At 28.3% G+C, this 19277-nt stretch overlaps 3 protein-coding genes across 3 annotated transcripts; 2 read left to right on the top strand and 1 right to left on the bottom strand.

Moving 5' to 3' along the window:
• Window positions 1-6576: 6576 nt before the first annotated feature.
• On the top strand, window positions 6577-10492 carry LOC101210562 (protein WALLS ARE THIN 1). Its single transcript, XM_004152621.3, has 6 exons — window positions 6577-6880; window positions 7219-7281; window positions 7389-7505; window positions 8200-8647; window positions 9273-9424; window positions 9981-10492. The coding sequence occupies exons 1-6, from the start codon at window positions 6660-6662 to the stop codon at window positions 10168-10170; spliced, it is 1191 nt and encodes a 396-aa protein (XP_004152669.1). The 5' UTR covers window positions 6577-6659; the 3' UTR covers window positions 10171-10492.
• A 1728-nt stretch (window positions 10493-12220) lies between these two features.
• LOC101210805 (purple acid phosphatase 2) lies at window positions 12221-15856 on the top strand. The gene is made up of 8 exons (XM_004152622.3): window positions 12221-12761; window positions 13495-13695; window positions 13780-13891; window positions 13986-14215; window positions 14312-14450; window positions 14918-15138; window positions 15273-15394; window positions 15482-15856. Exons 1-8 carry the CDS (start codon window positions 12576-12578, stop codon window positions 15702-15704), a joined length of 1434 nt encoding a protein of 477 aa, XP_004152670.1. The 5' UTR covers window positions 12221-12575; the 3' UTR covers window positions 15705-15856.
• Window positions 15857-15886: 30 nt separating this feature from the next.
• On the bottom strand, window positions 15887-17219 carry LOC101213875 (dehydration-responsive element-binding protein 2D). The gene has a single exon (XM_011651341.2). The coding sequence runs from the start codon at window positions 16918-16920 to the stop codon at window positions 16282-16284; it is 639 nt and encodes a 212-aa protein (XP_011649643.1). The 5' UTR covers window positions 16921-17219; the 3' UTR covers window positions 15887-16281.
• Between the last annotated feature and the right edge of the window lie 2058 nt (window positions 17220-19277).

The following is a 19277-nucleotide window of genomic DNA, read 5'->3' as shown; positions in this document are numbered from 1 at the left end:
TGAAAATTAAAATTTAGAGGAGATATCTTTTTCATCCCTTAACTATAAAATATTCTTTTTTGTACGACTCTAGTTTTGAATTTGATTTTAATTTTGTCGTTAGTTTTTTAATTTAGAATTTTTCCTTTAATTTATTTTTTAAAATTGAATTATGAGTTTCAAATACGGTGATAGTTGTAATTGTACCCTCAAGTTTTTAAACCTTCAAACTTATACAATTCTTATCCTTCATATAATTATGTAAGTTTGAGTATCCAATATATATATATATATATAAATAAAAGTTTGTAGGTTCAATTTTTTTACTGTTGAAATGAGGATATAGTTGTAACTAAGTCTTTTTCTTTTTTGCAATATTGATAATTTTATAGCTACACCCAACCAATTTCTTTCCTTTTCTTACCATACAGTTTAATACCAACTAAACTGTATTCGATGAAACACTCTCAAATTTATGAATATAATAAAATTTCATATTCTATAATTAATAAACATGGATTCATTGTGTTATAATTGAGAAGTGTTTTAATTTAATTTAATTTGTTGAATATTATATCATGATCTATTTTCCTTGCAGGTAAAAATAAAGGTAAATGTAGGGAGCAGAAATGTGATTGGGAGAGAGAAGAGAAAAAAAAAAGTAGAATATATTGTCACCCAAATGTTAAACATATAAATTAAAGGGGTTTGGAGAAGATGAAAAGAAATTATATCTATTAGCATTCGATATGGTTATTGATTTTGTTCCCTAAAATGTAGAAATCAGCATGCAAATTTAATTAATCAATGCCAATGTCTGTGATATTCTCTTATAATTAAAACATAATTATTATTGCAAATTAAATTATATTTTACTTTCAATTTTTAATCATTATTACCATCCCATGATCTTACTTTTTCTCTATCTCTATCTCTCCTTTTAAAGTAAAAATTAACGGTCAATAATGAAAAACTATATAACATTGATCATTTAACTAAACTCTATTAACATTTTGAGTACAAGATCTTGTTCATCAAATTTTATGAATATTATACTCACAAAAGAGGGGGAGACAAGTGAACTTTCACGTTTTATTTTATTGTTTTCTTTTCACATGGTTAATTAACCTAAAAAAAATAAATCTTAAAATACTTTTTTAGTATTATAAGAATGAAATTAAGTTTCAAGGAAATATGTTAAAGGGATAATCTTAAAATTGAATGAAGAGTTGAAGATAATCTTAAAATTGAATGAAGAGTTGAAAATTGATTGATTACAAAATAAACATTATTATAAAACCATTTAAAAATGTTGAAGTTTTATTTCGGTTCAAAATAAACATTTCTTAATACGATAATTGACATGTCTCTTTCTCTTTAACGATTCTAAATATATATTTATAAGGATAGATTTAGGTTTATATTAAGGCTTTTTTTACCTCTGTTGTAAAATAAAACAAAATTCATAGTATTGTTATGAGGTGATGGTTAGGTCATGCCATTCTATATATTTTTTTAAATAAAAATGAAATTGTATAATCATTATATTCTATTATCTTTCAACCTCTTTTTTCTTCTCAAAAGCGAAATAAAGAAAATAAACGTAAAAATATTTCATATCAAAAACAAAAAAGTGGGAGATTGAATTTTTTGTAAAAGAAAAAAAAAGTAACCTTTTTAGAAAAGGTTGTAAAAGGTTGTCAATTTTTTTCAAGACAAGTTTATTACTATGTCTATATAATTTCACAAAGGCTAACAAAATTGGGACAACAAAGTTTATAAGAAAACACATATTTTCTTACAAATTGAAGTTTTTTTCTTTCTTTTTTGTTTTTCCTTTTTCCTTTTATTTAAGAAATTCACAACTTAATCAAATATGTAAAAATCGAATCATATTTATAAAGAAAGTATGTATCGTAAACAAATAAATCGAACACTACAAGCATATTAAAATCTAAAAAGTTTTTTAAAAAATTATAGTTGTTGGTGTACTAAATTGAACAACGATTCAACTCAACATGAAGCATGCATATTTGTTGCATAATAAACATTTTCAACTCCACACCTTTAATTAAATTTTCGAAAAGAAATTTAGCAAACAGACTTTTTAATTAATTACATAAATCGATTATTATTGTTTGAGAAATAATATAAAGAAATTAACACCTCACTATCCTTCCATCAAAATCTTGTTCAAAATTAAATCTCTATTACGTTTATGTTGGATAGTAAAGCTTTTTTAAACAAAAAATCAACTCTCTTGTAATATTTGTAAATTAGTTTTTAGTATAGCATATATGTTTTATATATGTTCACTAAATATAAATAATACGAACTAATTGATATACACATGTTCGTAAAGATTTATTTTACAATATTTATAAATATAGCAAATATTAATAAAAATGTGTATGTGATATTTGGTTAGTTTTATAGATAACTTTTGTTACAAAACAATGGATTGATAGGATGTTATTAATATATATATTTTTAATGTGGGTTAAGATTAAAAATATAATTTAATACAGCATGAATGTGTTGTGTTAATTTCTTTATTATGATAAGGAAATCCATGAAAAAATCCACCTACGAGACAAGATATCCATTATTATTCCTCACCCACTTTCAAATTAAGGATCTTTTCAAAAGATCACGTAAAATAAAAGTTAGAAAGCTTACACTTAATTAATTCATTAAATATTATACATTAAAATCAAAGTTTAAAATGTTATTGTCTAATTTTTAAGAAAAATTCGACGTTCAAATAAAATTTTTATTAAAACGTTCAATTAATTTGTATAACTTGAATGCTCCCAACTTAATTGCTCAACTTTTTTTTCTTTTAGGTGTTATTGTAACCACTCCATGGTTTAGAGATAATCAATCAAAAGAAAACCATTTTGGTAATTTCTTTATTTTCAAACTTCTATCTAATTTATTTCGATTTTAACGTGACACTTCATTCACTAAATCTCTAAACATATAGTCACAGATTCATGTTAAAAGAAATCTAAAATTTTGAAAATAGATAATGAAAATAATCCTAGATATTGAAATATATATATATAGACTTCAATAAATAGAAATTAAAATTACATGAATTTAAATGAGCTCAAATTAAGCTTATTTTCAAAATGGAATGAAAATGATTGTAAAAAGCAAGTAGACGATTGAAAAGTGGATTTTTTTTAAAAATAATGTAAAATTTGAAACATATTTCAAAAATAGGGTAGATGCAAAACTATTTTCAAAAATAGGTGTTTTGAGGTGAAGTCGTGTACGGGGTACACGACTTCCATGCAGTGGACCCCACATACTCTATTTTTTCCTTATTTTTATATTGGACTCCACATTTTTTAATTTTCTCACTATTTATATACGTGGGTCCCACACACTTCACTTTTTCTCATTATTTATATATACATACTCACATATAAATATAATATATATATTATACATTCAAATTCTAAAATATCTTTCTTTATTAAATTAATTTTTTTTTATTTTTTCTTTATTATATTTAAATATCACAATCTTCAATCTTCAATTTTTCTTATTAAATTCATTTTTCTAATTTAATTTAATTCTTTCTTAATCAAAATTATACATATATTTTTTTTCCAATTTTCAATTTTTTTAAAAAAATCTCATATATTAACAAAACATGTTATTAAAAATATATTAAACAAATTAAAAGAGTAATAATAATAATAACATGTTTTGTTAATATGTTTTAATTTGTTTGTTTGTAACATTCAAATTATTATTACTCTTTTAATTTGTTTAATATATTTTTAATAACATGTTTGGTTAATATATGAGATTTTTCTAAAAAAATTGAAAATTGGAAAAAAATATATGTATAATTTTGATTAAGAAAGAATTAAATTAAATTAGAAAAATGAATTTAATAAGAAAAATTGAAGATTGAAGATTGTGATATTTAAATATATATAAAGAAAAAATAAAAAAAATTAATTTAATAAAGAAAGATATTTTTAGAATTTGAATGTATAATATATATATTATATTTATATGTGAGTATGTATATATAAATAATGAGAAAAGTGAAGTGTGTGGGACCCACGTATATAAATAATGAAAAAATTAAAAAATGTGAGGCCCATTGTAGTATAAATATAAAAATAATGAAAAAATAGAGTATGTGGGGTCCACTGCATGGAAGTCGTGTACCCGTACACGACTTCACCTCAAAACACCTATTTTTTAAAATAGTTTTTCATCTATCCTATTTTTGAAATATGTTTCAAATTTTACATTATTTTAAAAAAAAATCCTTGAAAAGTTATATATGAACTTCAATAAATATAAATTTAAAATGTATGAATTCAAATGAACTAAAATTAAGTATACCTTCAAAATTAAAGGACGAAAAAGATGAGTAAATAGACTATTGAAATATATATATATATATATATGAACTTCAATGTATATAATTTAAAAGCGAATATATTCAAATCAACTAAAATTAAGTCTATTTTCTATAAGAAATATTGGAAAGAAAAGAAAAGAAAAAGGTCTATCTTCTAAATTAATTATTTTTAGAAATACTACTAATAATAAATCATTATAGCTGTCGGGCGTGTGTGTGAGACCGGACTCAACAATCCGAGTCAAAGAGAAGATAAGAAGACTACGATTAACAACTGGCTTGGTCGGGCCGGTATCCGACCGGTTCATGCGCTCCCAATACCAAATTTCCAGTCTTTTCTAATTTCACACAAAATAATATGGCTGTCAGATAAACTGAAATAATAAATAATTTATAGAAGAAAAAAAGGCTCATTTTTAATCATGAAAATCTATAATATATTATTTATTTTCTAATATGTTTATTATTATTATTATTGTTATGCTTGAAATGATGATGGTCTGTATTGAGGGGGTGCAACTTTGTCTGTTAAAGCGATGGGTTAATATATTAGGAAAAATAATGGGTGGAAACACTTTTTCTTTAAAGGAAATATTTCTTTTTTCCTTAAATTATAAAAAACCAAAAATAGTATAGAAATAAGGTTATTAGAGAATTTAATGTTTTCTAATTATATTAATTTTAAACCATAGAAGTGTAGCATTTTTTTTCTTCTTTAAAAGTAGACTTATTTTAAATGAGAAAAGGAAAGGGAAAAGATGCAAATATAAATTCCTTGAAATGAGGATTATTGTTTGGTGAAAGTGCCCATTTTCTATAGTTAGTTAGTGCTAACCATGCTCAGTTGGTTAATATCTTTTATTTTTCTTTATAAAGTGAATATCTATTATAATTTTTTAAAGAGAGTGATTAAATTTGATCATAAAGTGAATTAAAAATGTTATAAATTTAGATTAAATTTAACATTTTTTTAAAAAAGAAATGATTTATTCTTTTGAATGTCAGAGCTAAAATCATATAGAAATGTAATAGAAAATACACCAAAAATAAAAGAGAGACCAAAGTTTATAACTGCACATTAAAAACTATTAGAATTATTGGAAAAGAATTATTTATTTTGAATGTGTTGGGGAGAAAGGGGTTTACTAAGGGCATGCATGGGATTGCCCACCACCACCGCTCGTGCGCACAGCTCTATTCGATCTCTATATTTTACTCCTTTTTTATTTTATTTTATTATTACTTTTTAGTTTGTCACACAACACACTCTTTTTATTATTATTATTGAAATTGTTTTAAATAAAAACAATTTACAAAATATTTACACAGAAATAATAAAATTTTATAGCAATAAACATATATTAATGTCTATATGTCAACATTGTGATTGATAAATATAATAATAGTTTATTTTAGTGTCTACATATTTTACCATACATGTAAATTCTTTTATTCATTTTGGTACAATTGAAAACAACCTTCATTGTTCATTCTTATTAAAAAAAGTGTATGTGTAGTAAGACATTTTTTGCTTTCCCCATTACCACAGTAGAGTACAACTAATATTTTAAACCTATTTTTAATTTACGAAAGTGCTTGAGAAAATATTTTTAGCTTTTAAAAGTCAATTAAATAATACGAGGTTATTCCATCATAAATTAAGTAAAATTAAGTATTAGTCTTTTGATTTTTTCGATATGATATTCTTAACCTCATGACAAATTCAAACATACTTTATTGATTTTTAGGTTATATTCAATTTTAAGGAATTAAAAGAGATAGGGAGTAAAAGAAATAGTGTATTTATTTGTGAATTTCTTTGGTGGATTCAACATACCTTAATTAGTATATAATACACCAAATTGTCTTATAGAATTAGATATATTTTTATCTCTACAACTATTGAACTTTAAAAAGAGAGAGAGAGAGAGAGAGAGAGAGAGAGAGAGAGAGAATATGATGATATGATGTCCTAGGAGAGCACTGTAGATTGCCATGGGAGGTTGTCTTTTCGAAGCTGATAAACATAAAATAAATAAAGGAGAGCATAATGTTAGAGTTCATTAGAATGTGGGAGACAACCCCAAAACAAAATTCAACCTTACAAACAGTATTAAAAGGCCCCATCATCTTTTTTATTCCCCAAATGGGACCCCTCCCAAATTCTAATTTCCTCTACCCATATTATTATTTATACCTCTTCAATCTCCCCTTCTTCTCCCTAAACCATCACCACCACTTTACCCTCTTCTTCTTTCTTCTTCCCTTCTCTTTAACCTCGCCATCAATGGCGGACTCGGGCTCTGCCTCCGACAAGAGAATGTCGTGCTCTATCCCTGAGAGGTTCCAACTCCATGCCGCCATGTTGGCCTTGCAATTCGGCTATGCCGGTTTCCATGTCGTCTCTAGAGCTGCCCTCAACATGGGCATTAGTAAACTCGTCTTCCCTGTTTACCGAAATGTCATCGCTTTGCTCCTCCTCCTTCCCTTTGCATATTTCATCGAAAAGTAAGCTTATAAACATGAATGTTAATTTTATACCCGTGACTATAAAAAATATCTTGTTTTGTGTGTCTTTCATTTAAAAAATTGTGATAGCAAACACCCAACATTTTGTTAAAAACTACACTTAGAGTAGGGTTTTGGAAGAAAGTTGTGACCTGAAATATCATGGTGGGTCGACAACAACTCAAAATCAAAAGTTGTTTAATTCAAAATTCCAATAGAGAGACTATCAATACAATATATGGCTTGTGATCATCAACAATATAATTATAGAAGTATTAACATAATTTAAATTTATAACGATTATTACGATATGTGAATTTGCTTTTTGGTGCGAACAGGAAGGATAGACCTGCTCTCACTCTCAACTTTGTCCTTCAGTTCTTCCTGCTGGCTCTCGTTGGGTACTAAAATTAAAATTAAAAGAATACTGAACTTTTGTTACAACAGTTTTTCTTTTAATTTTCTGGAGTTAATTAAATTGATTAATGTTTTTACTTAATGTGGGCAGAATTACAGCCAATCAAGGGTTTTACTTGCTGGGTTTGGATAATACTTCCCCAACCTTTGCTTCTTGTATTCAAAATTCTGTCCCTGCCATTACTTTCCTCATGGCTGCACTTCTCAGGTAATAATAATATTAACAAATTTTAGATCCCTAAGTTATACAATACTGCATGCCCATCATCTCAATCTCTAGTTATTTTTTCAGTTTATAGAATAATCTTTGGAAGATAATTTTCCAAATACCTAAATATTATTATGGGTAAAATTAATTAAATTTATACATAAAATGCAGCTAATTATTAGCTCATTATTATGCATATTTTTTGTTTGAGTGGCCAAATCCAGCCTTTAAATTTCTTATTTATTAAGGAACTTTAAAATAAGGGTTAAATCACAACTAAATTCTAATTAAAACTAGATGGGAAGGGTTAATATATCAATAATTCAACACCTTTTTCATATGTGGTTTTGAAAACTTGTAATCCATGATCAATATTAATTTTGAAGAAATTGATACCAAAACAATTCGACTAATTTAATTTTGATATCATATTAAATCATTAATCATATAGAGGAAAAAAATTACTATAACTTCACAATGTATTAACTTGTTTCTGCTGTGCTCCAAACATGAGTTAGCTCACAAGTGAAGTGAAAGGCAATATTAAATTTACGTCAAATGAAAGTATAATAAAATATTGTAATTTAATAAGCTTTAAATTGCTCAGTGACGTAAAATTAAGAAGATTTTGTTTAGTTTAATCTTAAAATTAACAACATTAATTAATTCTAATTTCTTCCCCCTTTCACATCAGAATTGAGCAAGTACGACTGAACCGGAAAGATGGGATAGCAAAGGTGATGGGTACAATATGTTGCGTGGCCGGAGCGACGGTGATCACATTATACAAAGGGCCCACCATCTACAGCCCCTCAACAACGACGGTGACGTTGCAGGGTATGGCAGAGACGACGGCGGCAATGACGCTGCAAGGGCCGGGAATGTTCCCGTCGCTAGGCGACGCAAAGGGGAAAAGCTGGACGTTAGGGTGCGTGTACTTGATCGGCCACTGTTTGTCGTGGTCGGCGTGGCTAGTTCTTCAAGCACCGGTGCTGAAAAAGTATCCGGCTCGCCTCTCCGTCACCTCCTTCACTTGCTTCTTTGGCCTCATCCAATTCCTCATCATCGCCGTCGCCTTCGAGCGCGACGCTCAGGCTTGGCTCTTTCACTCCGGCGCTGAAGCCTTTAGCATTGTTTATGCTGTGAGTTGAAATGCTTTTTTTTTAACCTTCATTTTTGGTCCTTTGAATTTAATGATTATAAATTTAGACCCCTATGGTTTTCATATTAATTTCCTAACTAAATTTACAAGACAAATTTCAAAAACTTACTTTTGGAAAACTACTTTTGTTTACTTATTAGTGTTTATATTTAATTAAGAATTTTCCAATAATTTTTAGGGTTAAAATATAAAATTGAAAATTAAATTTTATATCTAAAATATTTCAATTTTGTTAGAGATTTATTAGACAAAAGAAAAATAATTAGGTTTGGAATTGAAGGGTATAAATCCACATCTCAAAGTTTAATAACTAAAACCTATATTATGATTTACCTATTAGTAAAGAAAGTCGTAGTCCAAATTTAGAGTAATATATATATATTTATAAAAACTGGTTAAAAATAAAAATTGTTTATATAAAGTAATAAAGATTTAAGTTCTTACTATTAGACTAAAGTGTTTCACAAACTAATTAAATATTGTGTAGGGGTGTGAAACTAAAGGTTTAGTTTTATAATTAAAAAAACAAGAATTATATAGATTGAGTTTTATTGGTTGGTGGGATTTTGTTCAAATTTAAAATGAAATGAATGTGGATGATGAAGGGGGTGGTGGCTTCGGGGATAGCATTTGCTGTACAGATATGGTGCATTGACAGAGGTGGCCCTGTCTTCGTTGCTGTCTACCAACCTGTTCAGACCTTCGTTGTTGCTCTCATGGCTTCCTTCGCTTTGGGCGAGGAGTTCTACTTGGGAGGGTACGTCCTGATCTCTCTCTTTTTCATTCAATCTTCACCCTTAATCGGATCTCATGGAATCCACCCCTTTTCTAAACTATATATTTTCTTGTTTTTTTTAATTATATGTACGCACTTTCATTTTTCTTTTTACTAAGCTTTTAATATACGTTCAAATTAAAATTTTAATAGAATAATAAACTTTGAATATAATTTATGATTTAAAGACTAATTTGACACGAAATTAAGAAACTGAGAGACTCAATTTTGTGAATTAATTAAGATAGAGTTGAAAATTGGGATACTGAATTATAGTTTAGTTAAGTTTTGTTATTATCCTAACTTTGTATTTATTATTTTAGACGACGAATAAACAAACTCCAACGACACGACTCTTATTTAATCATAAATATTGATAGGACCCATTTAGACTTTCCTTCAACAGAGATGTTTGGACACAAGAATTATCCATTTTTATCTTTGATAAGATAGTCCACTATCTATATATATATATACATATATTTGTAAGAAAAGTATTGGGGAGACACATTGATTAAGCGTGGGGTTGGATGTACAGGATCATAGGGGCGGTGCTTATTATAACGGGATTGTACCTTGTGCTGTGGGGAAAGAGCGAAGAAAAGAAAATCCTATTGGAAAGATCAATGATCCAGACCGCACCGGACCATGGTAGCAGCAGAATAAGTGGCCAGATCAAACCGTCCATTACCCAGCCACTACTCCATCCTACGGCGGAAAATGTTTGACTTGCTTTGAATGAAACACTCAACTTTTGACTCACTCGAGACACGTGTCCTCCCTACATATGTCAAAAATTCAGTTCAGTTCAGTGTGTTTGTTTATTTATTTTTCTTTTTTTACTTCTTGGTTGAATATTCGCACGCTTACTTTACTTAATTAGGAGAGTTTTTTTTATAAAATATTTTTTGTGTTTCAAAATTAAGGAAAAAAAAGAAAAAGAGTAGATGGTAAGGCCGGGGGTATGAATGTCATTTTAAAGCTGTTGTGGGGCCACAGAGTCCAAAACCGCCATTATATATAAAATATGCCTTTTTGTTGTTGAATGAATGTTTTGATTATTTACTCATTAAGTTATAGAGTTGTGTTTGATATTATCAATTTAGAAATTTGTCCCTAATTTATTTATTAGTGTAGTTTACTCTATTTATTAAAAATAAACATTTTAATTTTTAATCAATTTTTAAACACTGTTTTTGTTTAGTTTTAAGATATTAAAAGAAAATGAATAACAACAATATCAATATATATATGTATATAGGAGAGGGAAGTAGTAGAATTGGTTCAAAAAATGAAATGGTTTTCTAAGTGAAAGAACTTTGGACATATTTGACATTTCTACTAAGTTTTGGATCTATGTCACCCACTTTATAATTTTATGTAGGAAAAATCAAAATATATAATAAATTCAAAATTTTAGTAGTTATTATAGTATTTTTTTTTTTTTTAGATTCAAAAGATAACAAAAGTGAATTATAAATCATTGAGATTATATTTAATATCTTATCCACTAACTTATACTTGAATTTATGAATGTGGTTGAAGAACATGTTGTTTAAATCAATAAACATAAAAAATAACACAATTAAAACCTCATTTATTATTATTATCTTTTAGTTAGGTAATTATAGAGTGAAGACCAAACCATCCAAACTTTTGGAATAATATTTAATAGTTTTTGTTTATAGTTGAAGAACATGTTTATTGTTTGAATTAATAAACATCAAATTAAACACATTCAAATTCTTACTATGTATTATTACTATTATTTATTTGTTTTGAGATGATATTTAATACTTTATCTGTAGAACTTATTTATTATTGATTTTAAGAAACTATTTAAAATTAATAAAGATATAAAATAATGGAAAATTGTAGCCAATGACAAAAAAAAATTATATAAAAAAAAGCCGTTAATAGCATCTATTTTTTTCATATTACAAACATGACAAGTAATTAAATTTGTGAGAGAGTTATTAAAGGGCTATTCATTTTTAAATTTGTTATTTTTATAATTTTAAAAATGTAGTAATATAGATCCTATTATCATAAATTTATTGTTATTTTTGTAAAAATAACGTTATTATATTTTACTTTTAAATTTCGTATTTATATGTATCGAAGGTACATTATTTTTTAAAAAAAAATTTATGAAAATATTTATAAATATAGTTATGATAAATCAAAACTAAAGTAGACTACTATTTTGTGTTTATCATGATATGATAAAGATACTAATATATTATTTTCATAATAGATAAACAATAATATTTTATAAATATTTTTTGAGATAATAATTAATATGAAGTACAAACAGTGACAAATTCAAAAATTTTATAGAGCAAAGTCACTATATAATAAACACAGCTAAAAATATTCAAATATTAAAATTTGGGCCATGACCACAAGTTTATGAATACTTTCAAGGAAAATTGCAATTGATAACTATTTCAACAATAATAATTAAAGATACAGTAAAATTTTAAAAGAATTACAAATATAGCAAAAATATCACTGATAGACTTGTATCGTTGATAAAATTTGACAAATTTTACTATATTTGAATTTTTTTAAAAATGTTGGTATATGCTTAATTATTTTAATTATAATTGCTAAATTTGCAACTGTTTTTAATTTGAAAGGTGAAAGGTCTAAACTTACAAAATGTCAAGGTGACGTGAAAGTCTAAACTTACAAAATGTTAAGGTGACGTGATTTGTATTGTATCTCAATAAATCCACTTACAATTTAGTCATTATTCTACAACATGTAATTACTAAAGGAAGGCGCATATTCTTTTAACAAGTGCATATTCCCTTCCATCAAGATATGGAACAATTTTCGATGTTCTTCAAAGTTTGCATTCAGCTGTTCTACCATACCCAACTGTCACAATGAAATGACAATGATCCATTCACTTGAAATTTCTCTCCCGCAACCGTATCTTCCCACATGGCTTCTCTCTCCCTGATCCCCTTTACTCTGCATATCATCGAATCAGCCAAAGCATTCCCATTCCTTCACGTGTAATTTTGCAATTTCATCACACCCAGATCCATTATCTCACTCCATTACATAAACCCATTTGCTGAATCCCATTTCCCATCACCCACAAGATCGATTTTTCGAAACCATGGGAGTTCCCGCGTTTCGTCTTGGTTTTTCTGTTCTTTTAGTTTTTGCTTTTGTGCTCTGTGATTTGGGTGTTTGTAATGGTGGAATTACGAGTGGCTTTGTTCGGGATGATGACGCTTCGTTGGATATGCCGCTTGATAGCGATGTCTTTAGGCCTCCTCCTGGTAAAAATGCCCCCCAACAGGTGATTCTTGTTCTTCTGAGGCTTTTCATATTGCATTTCATGTAACTTGAGCTTTATCTGTGATTATTAGAGTGATTCTTTCTTTGTGTTATTTTGATATAATTCTTCATCGTTACTGACTGATATTGAAGGATTCATTAATGGTGATTTTAGTTTACTTGTAACGTCGTTAGTATGGAACTATAAAGTTTTGTGACGAACGACTAAATTAAATTATTTTTTAAGGTGCCGAAAAAATGAAAGTTGATAATTTTATTCATATAGAGTCTTAATTATGATCAATTAATTGAATTCAAACAACTGAATCCGTGCCTTATGCAAATCGTTAAAATTGGATATTTAAAAGTACACGTTCGTTATAATTTGAAAAGATGGATTTATTTTCTTTTAATATGAGCAGAAATTGGTTGATAGCAAGCTTGAAAGCTATTATGAAGTAAAGGAAGATGTAGTAAAGTTAAAAAGTTTACTTATATAACTTTACAGTTATGATTGGTTAATTGAATTCAAACAACAAAATGATGTCTTATGCATAACGTTGAAATTGGATATTTGAAAGTATAAGAACTGTGTATGATCTTTATTAAAAAATATCGAAATTCATTAGAAATACGTTGTGATTTGAAAAGTCGCGAGGTTCGGGACAAAGTATTACCATTTATGATCTTAGTGAACTTGGAAAAAGTGATATTCTGAGCAGAGATTGATGGTTTTCTTTTCATGTTGATCGAAGGTTCATATAACACAGGGGGATTCTGAGGGAAAGAGTGTGATAATCTCTTGGGTTACACCAGATAAACCAGGTTCAAACAGAGTAGTTTATTGGGCTGAAAACAGTGGCATTAGAAATCATGCTGAAGGTTATTTTACTTCCTACAAGTATTTCAACTATACATCTGGTTACATTCACCACTGCACCATTGAAAACTTAGAGGTTTGTGCTCTATAATTGATTAGCTTTCTTTTACATTCTTAACTTCAACCCTAAATTTGAGAAACAATACCTGGTTTGTTTCAGTATGATACTAAATACTTCTACGTGATTGGATTTGGAAGTCTATCAAGAAGGTTTTGGTTTACAACCCCTCCTAAAGTTGGCCCTGATGTGCCTTATACTTTTGGTCTTATAGGTAACAACCTTCATATTGCTTTTCATAGGATATAAGTTTCTTAAACATGGGTTTGGATATGAACTTTGATCCTTTTTTCATTTATCTTGAGCAGGGGATCTTGGTCAAACATACGATTCTAATAGAACACTTACACACTATGAATTGAACCCAACTAAAGGACAGACCGTGTTGTTCCTTGGGGATTTATCTTATGCAGACCGTTATCCATTCCATGATAACACTAGATGGGACACATGGGGGAGGTTTGTGGAAAGAAGTGCTGCTTATCAACCTTGGATTTGGACTGCAGGGAACCATGAACTTGATTATGTTCCTGAAATTGTATACTTCCTTTTTTTCTTTTTGTTATTGTTGATTTGATTGGTTTAAACCTTTAGAGCATGGTATGAATAGCATTTTTGGATAACCATATTTCAGGGTGAAAGTGAACCATTTAAGCCTTATTTTCATCGTTACCATGTCCCACACAATTCATCAGCTGGCTCCTCTCACCTTTGGTACTCCATTAAAAGAGCTTCAGCTCATATAATCGTCTTGTCCTCTTACTCATCATTTGGTACGTACTTTGTATCCTCTTCATCTTGTATCCAAGATAATTAGCATTCTAAATTTATTTCATTAACTATGTTCACGTCGTCTCCCATCTCCCAAAGTAAGTGTTTGATTGGAATACTATTGGACAATAGTATTTAAGGGTACATTAGCCCTTAGCTACAAGAGAGGAACGGAAAAGCAGTGCTCTTGGTGAATGAATTAGGAAAACATCGAATATCTCAAATCTCAAATATCCTACTCAATTCTGTTTATATGGTTTATCTTGTAATTCTGTTTATATTGTTTCTATTGGTTTGGTTTTGCGTGTCATAGTTTATATTGATTTTATACCTGAATTGAATGGTGGAGATCTGTTATATATATCATAACCATCTCCTTTGTATATCGTGAGGCAATACCTTATGACTAAATTTCTTGTATGCTTATGATGAATAAGCTCAAACTTGTGGTTCTGGCAACTTCTGGCAGTGAAAAGCAGCCCTCAATATAAATGGCTAGCTAATGAGCTGCTGAAGGTAAACAGGGACGAGACACCATGGCTCATAGTTCTCATGCATACTCCAATGTACAGCAGTTATATCCACCATTACATGGAAGGAGAAAGCATGAGAGTGGCCTTCGAGCCGTGGTTCGTCAAATATAAAGTTGATGTAGTCTTCGCCGGTCATGTTCATGCCTACGAACGATCTGTAAGTTCCTTTTGCTCATTATCATTTCTTTCCCTTCCAAAATCGTACAACTATTTCTTCTTGATGGAAAATGAAGTGAATCCTTTGTTAAGGTTAAGTAACCATTCATATGAATATTTTGATTTGCATAACAGGAACGAATATCAAACATCGAATACAATCTTGTAAATGGGTTATGTTCTCCAGTTCGTAATATAAATGCTCCAGTTTATATAACCATTGGAGATGGCGGAAACTCTGAAGGATTAGTAACTGAGTAAGCCCATTGAAACCCCTAAAAACTCTCTTTTAAACAATACTCTATTCTTTTCCGAAATTAACTATGCCTTTTCAACTGTGCTAGAATGACTAAACCACAGCCAAAATACTCGGCTTATCGTGAAGCCAGCTTTGGACATGGCACATTAGACATAAAGAACAGAACTCATGCCTACTTTGCTTGGCATAGGAACCAAGACGAATATGCTGTAGAAACTGATTCTTTGTGGCTGCATAACCGAGAATGGATATCAACTAAATTGCCACAATCTTCCATAATGACTCACCTTTCATCAGCAGCTGCCTGAAACAATCTTTAGCTTTTTCATTGATGATGTGTAAAAAAAATAAAAAAGGGAGTAGGATTGAGCTTTTTTATGGCTGAATTTGCTGTAATCATGAGCTTCGTTTGTTTATCTAAGTAATTAAGTTCCTTTGGGGATGTGATTTAGGATGGTGTCCATTTGGCAGATTCTCCTCTTTTTTTTCTTTTTTTTTCCCCCTCCATCTGATTGGGAGAAAGTACAAATAAATTACAGAACCAAATAAAAACAGAACTGAAAAGTCTGATACTGAAAGAAAAGAATCAGTTATCAGAAACCCCATTTGCAATATACAATCAACTTTTGTATGTTCTATTATGACATCAATCAGTCTTTGTAACATTAAAAAAACAAATACCCAAAAGCTGACAATATGTTGTGTACATCAAACACAATAATTTTATGTATTTATTTACAAGATAATTATTATCAATCCAAACAACGCCCCAAACTAACAAGAATAGAAGAAGGAGAGACCTCTAAAAAACCCTATATAATATAATATAATACAACCCCACTAGAGAAAACTACAACAATATAATACAACACTAGAATTACAAATTTAATACCATTGGAGTGAAGAATCCAATCCAGCATTTGGATTAGTATCAACCAAATTAGGAGAAAAGAAGGTTTGTTGTTCCATAAGAAGTGGAAAATCCAAAGACATGGCTGCTTCAACCCAAATGGAATCATCTAAACTAATACTCATAGCTCTCCAAAGCCCTCCAATTTGTTCCTGATCTTCATCCTCCCTAAATCTCTTGTTATTAGAAAGAGAGGAAGAAGAAGCAACATCTTCCACCGTAGGATTGACATCATTATTATAAGTATTAGCAGTAGCAACAACACTATTGTTATTATTATTATCAGAAGTAGTAGTAGAAGAAGAAGAAGACACAGAAACAGAAATAGAAGAAGAAATTAGAGGGAGATTGAGTTTAGCATCAGAGCCATAAAGACGACGAGCAGCATTGTCATAAGCTAAAGCAGCATCATGGGAAGTATCAAAAGTACCAAGCCAAAGACGAGCACCACGATTTGGTTCTCGAATTTCAGCAACCCATTTGCCCCAAGTTCTTTGACGAACACCTTTATAAGTACATAAAGCATTTTCAGGGCCTCCTTTTCCTCTCATACAACCCTTTCTTGAGGATGCCTTTTTGTTGTTCTTGTTGTTGGATGAGCAAGATTTCAACATTTTTTTTCAAAAAAAATTTGGGATTATTATTGGGAATTACATTGAGGGGGGGTATTAAAAATGGAAGAGAATTTAGAATTGGGGGAATTAAGGGAATGAAACGTGGCTTGAAGAGAAGAAAAGATGATACTTGGCAAGAAGAACATAAGAAATCGTGTCCATAGGATGAGAAGGTCCTTCTGGGATTGTGTATCTGTACACACATGGCTGCATTTTAGGATTACCAAAATTCCAGATTGCATTCTCCATTTTTTTTTCTCGTTTTCCTTTTGTTCTGTCAGTGTATTTAGACTTTCTATCCCAAAAACATTGAACAGGTAATGGTAACAATATTAAAGTAGCACAATTTTTGAAGAGTCAATCACTACTAATTGAAAATGTGTTCAAATTAGCTTTTTAAGTGTATTTCTTGTAAACTTTTGAATGTATGGAGGGTGGTATGTAATCAAGATTATAAATATTAAAATACGTGTCAAATTGATAACAAAACAAAAAAAATTGTGATTATGGATGTCGAATCATTTTATGTAAAACTTTATTCATTTGGAATAATTTTTCATTTTTTCTTTTCAAATGTGTCTATAAACTTTTACTAAATCATATTCACTCTAACTAAATATTTTAAAGATGTTTTAATTTACACATAAAGATTATAGAATTTGATTGATATTAAGTTTATTGTCTAATGAAGATTTTGGAACTGATGCATGCTCTAATTTAGTCGTTTATATGAAATTTACATTCTAAAGTCCAAACTTCACTGTTTTGTTATCTACCTTTGTTATATTTAAATATTTTATTGAATTAATAATTTGGTCGATTTTGATATTTATATATTTTTTGATTATTATCGCTTTGTTTGATAATTATTTTTTGTATTTATTTTTATTTTAAAAGTTAAGTATATATAAAAACTACTTTTCCATATACTTTTTTACTATTGGTTTAAACATTTTAAATGTATTTTGAAAATAAAAAAAAAATAAAAAATTAAATTATTATCGAACGAAAACCTAAACTTTTAAGGTTTTGAATTTAATCTTTGGACCCAAACTATATATATTTATAGTTATATTGAATATTATTTATAAATTTTTGTAAAAATAGTCAAAGAAATTGTGATATTAAAACGGATATTAATATAATATTATCGTCTAATATTATTAATTTTATTATATTTTCCATACAAACGTATGAGCTATTTTTTAAAATAATTTTTTTATTTGATGTAATTTTTTTATTAATATTATTTACAAGATGTGAAATGATTGTATTTGGATAACAATTAATAAATAATTGTCACGAGGATATTATCCTTCATGAATACAAAGGACAAAATTTATGATCACCGCAAAGTGAATCGAAGAGAACTCCAAAAAGAAGGGAAACAATTTTTGAAGTTCTTTGAAGGTATAATACAATTAATCTTTTTGTGTTCATGAACTTTTATTATTATCATTATTGTTTATTTTTTTTGTTTTGTTATGACTTTAATTTGCAATTACATTCCATTAATTCACTTTTGTAATTATTATCCATTTTCTTTGAATATAAACATACATGCATGACCCTACATAAGACAAAAACAATTTAATTAAACACATTATCTCTTTCTATATCTAATACATTGGTTTTAGAATTCAATATTTATTAATTATTACGCATAAACGTCGTATTAATTTTTAAAACATATTTTCATTTTTTAGTCTTTTTCGGGAAGTTTGAGTAATCTCTTGATTAAAAGCATACAACTATTAGATACATATAAATATTTCCTTTTCTTTTAATCTCTTATTTTTATGATAAATAATTGTTTAAAAAGAAAAAACATTATTGATATTTTTAAATATTACAAAATAAGATAAATTTTAACGATACAACAGTGTTAAATTAATTCCACTTACTATTTACAATAATTTTTTAAAAAAAATTATACAGAATAAAATGTTAGTTAGCTTATAAAAAAGTTTATCCATTTCTTTTATATTCTTTCTCTACAGGAATATTATACTTGGAACTTGAAATGTAGTAATTCAAAGTAATCATTATAACTCCCTAGAAAAAAAAAAGAGTAATCTTTGTAATTTGTACCCAAAATTTAAAAGAGCGAATATAGATTATAGAGTAAGAAATTAAAAAAATAATGTTATCCTAAATACGAAAATATGGGTAACATAAATTCAACTAATTTCTCACTCTAAATTGTATTTTAGTATGTTTGATATATATATATATGTGTGTGTGTGTGAAAAAATAAGTATAAATGGGGAATTGAAAAGAAAAAAAAAAGTGGGGAAAGTGGGGAAAGTGGGGAAGGAACACAAAAGGGTCCTTGGGGGGATAAATCATAAAAGCGT

This window comes from Cucumis sativus, chromosome 2 (genome assembly GCF_000004075.3).
Source record: "Cucumis sativus cultivar 9930 chromosome 2, Cucumber_9930_V3, whole genome shotgun sequence".
Taxonomy (NCBI): domain Eukaryota; kingdom Viridiplantae; phylum Streptophyta; class Magnoliopsida; order Cucurbitales; family Cucurbitaceae; genus Cucumis; species Cucumis sativus.
The sequence above is the reverse complement of the archived record's forward strand: the minus strand, read 5'-3'. Positions and strand labels throughout refer to the sequence as shown.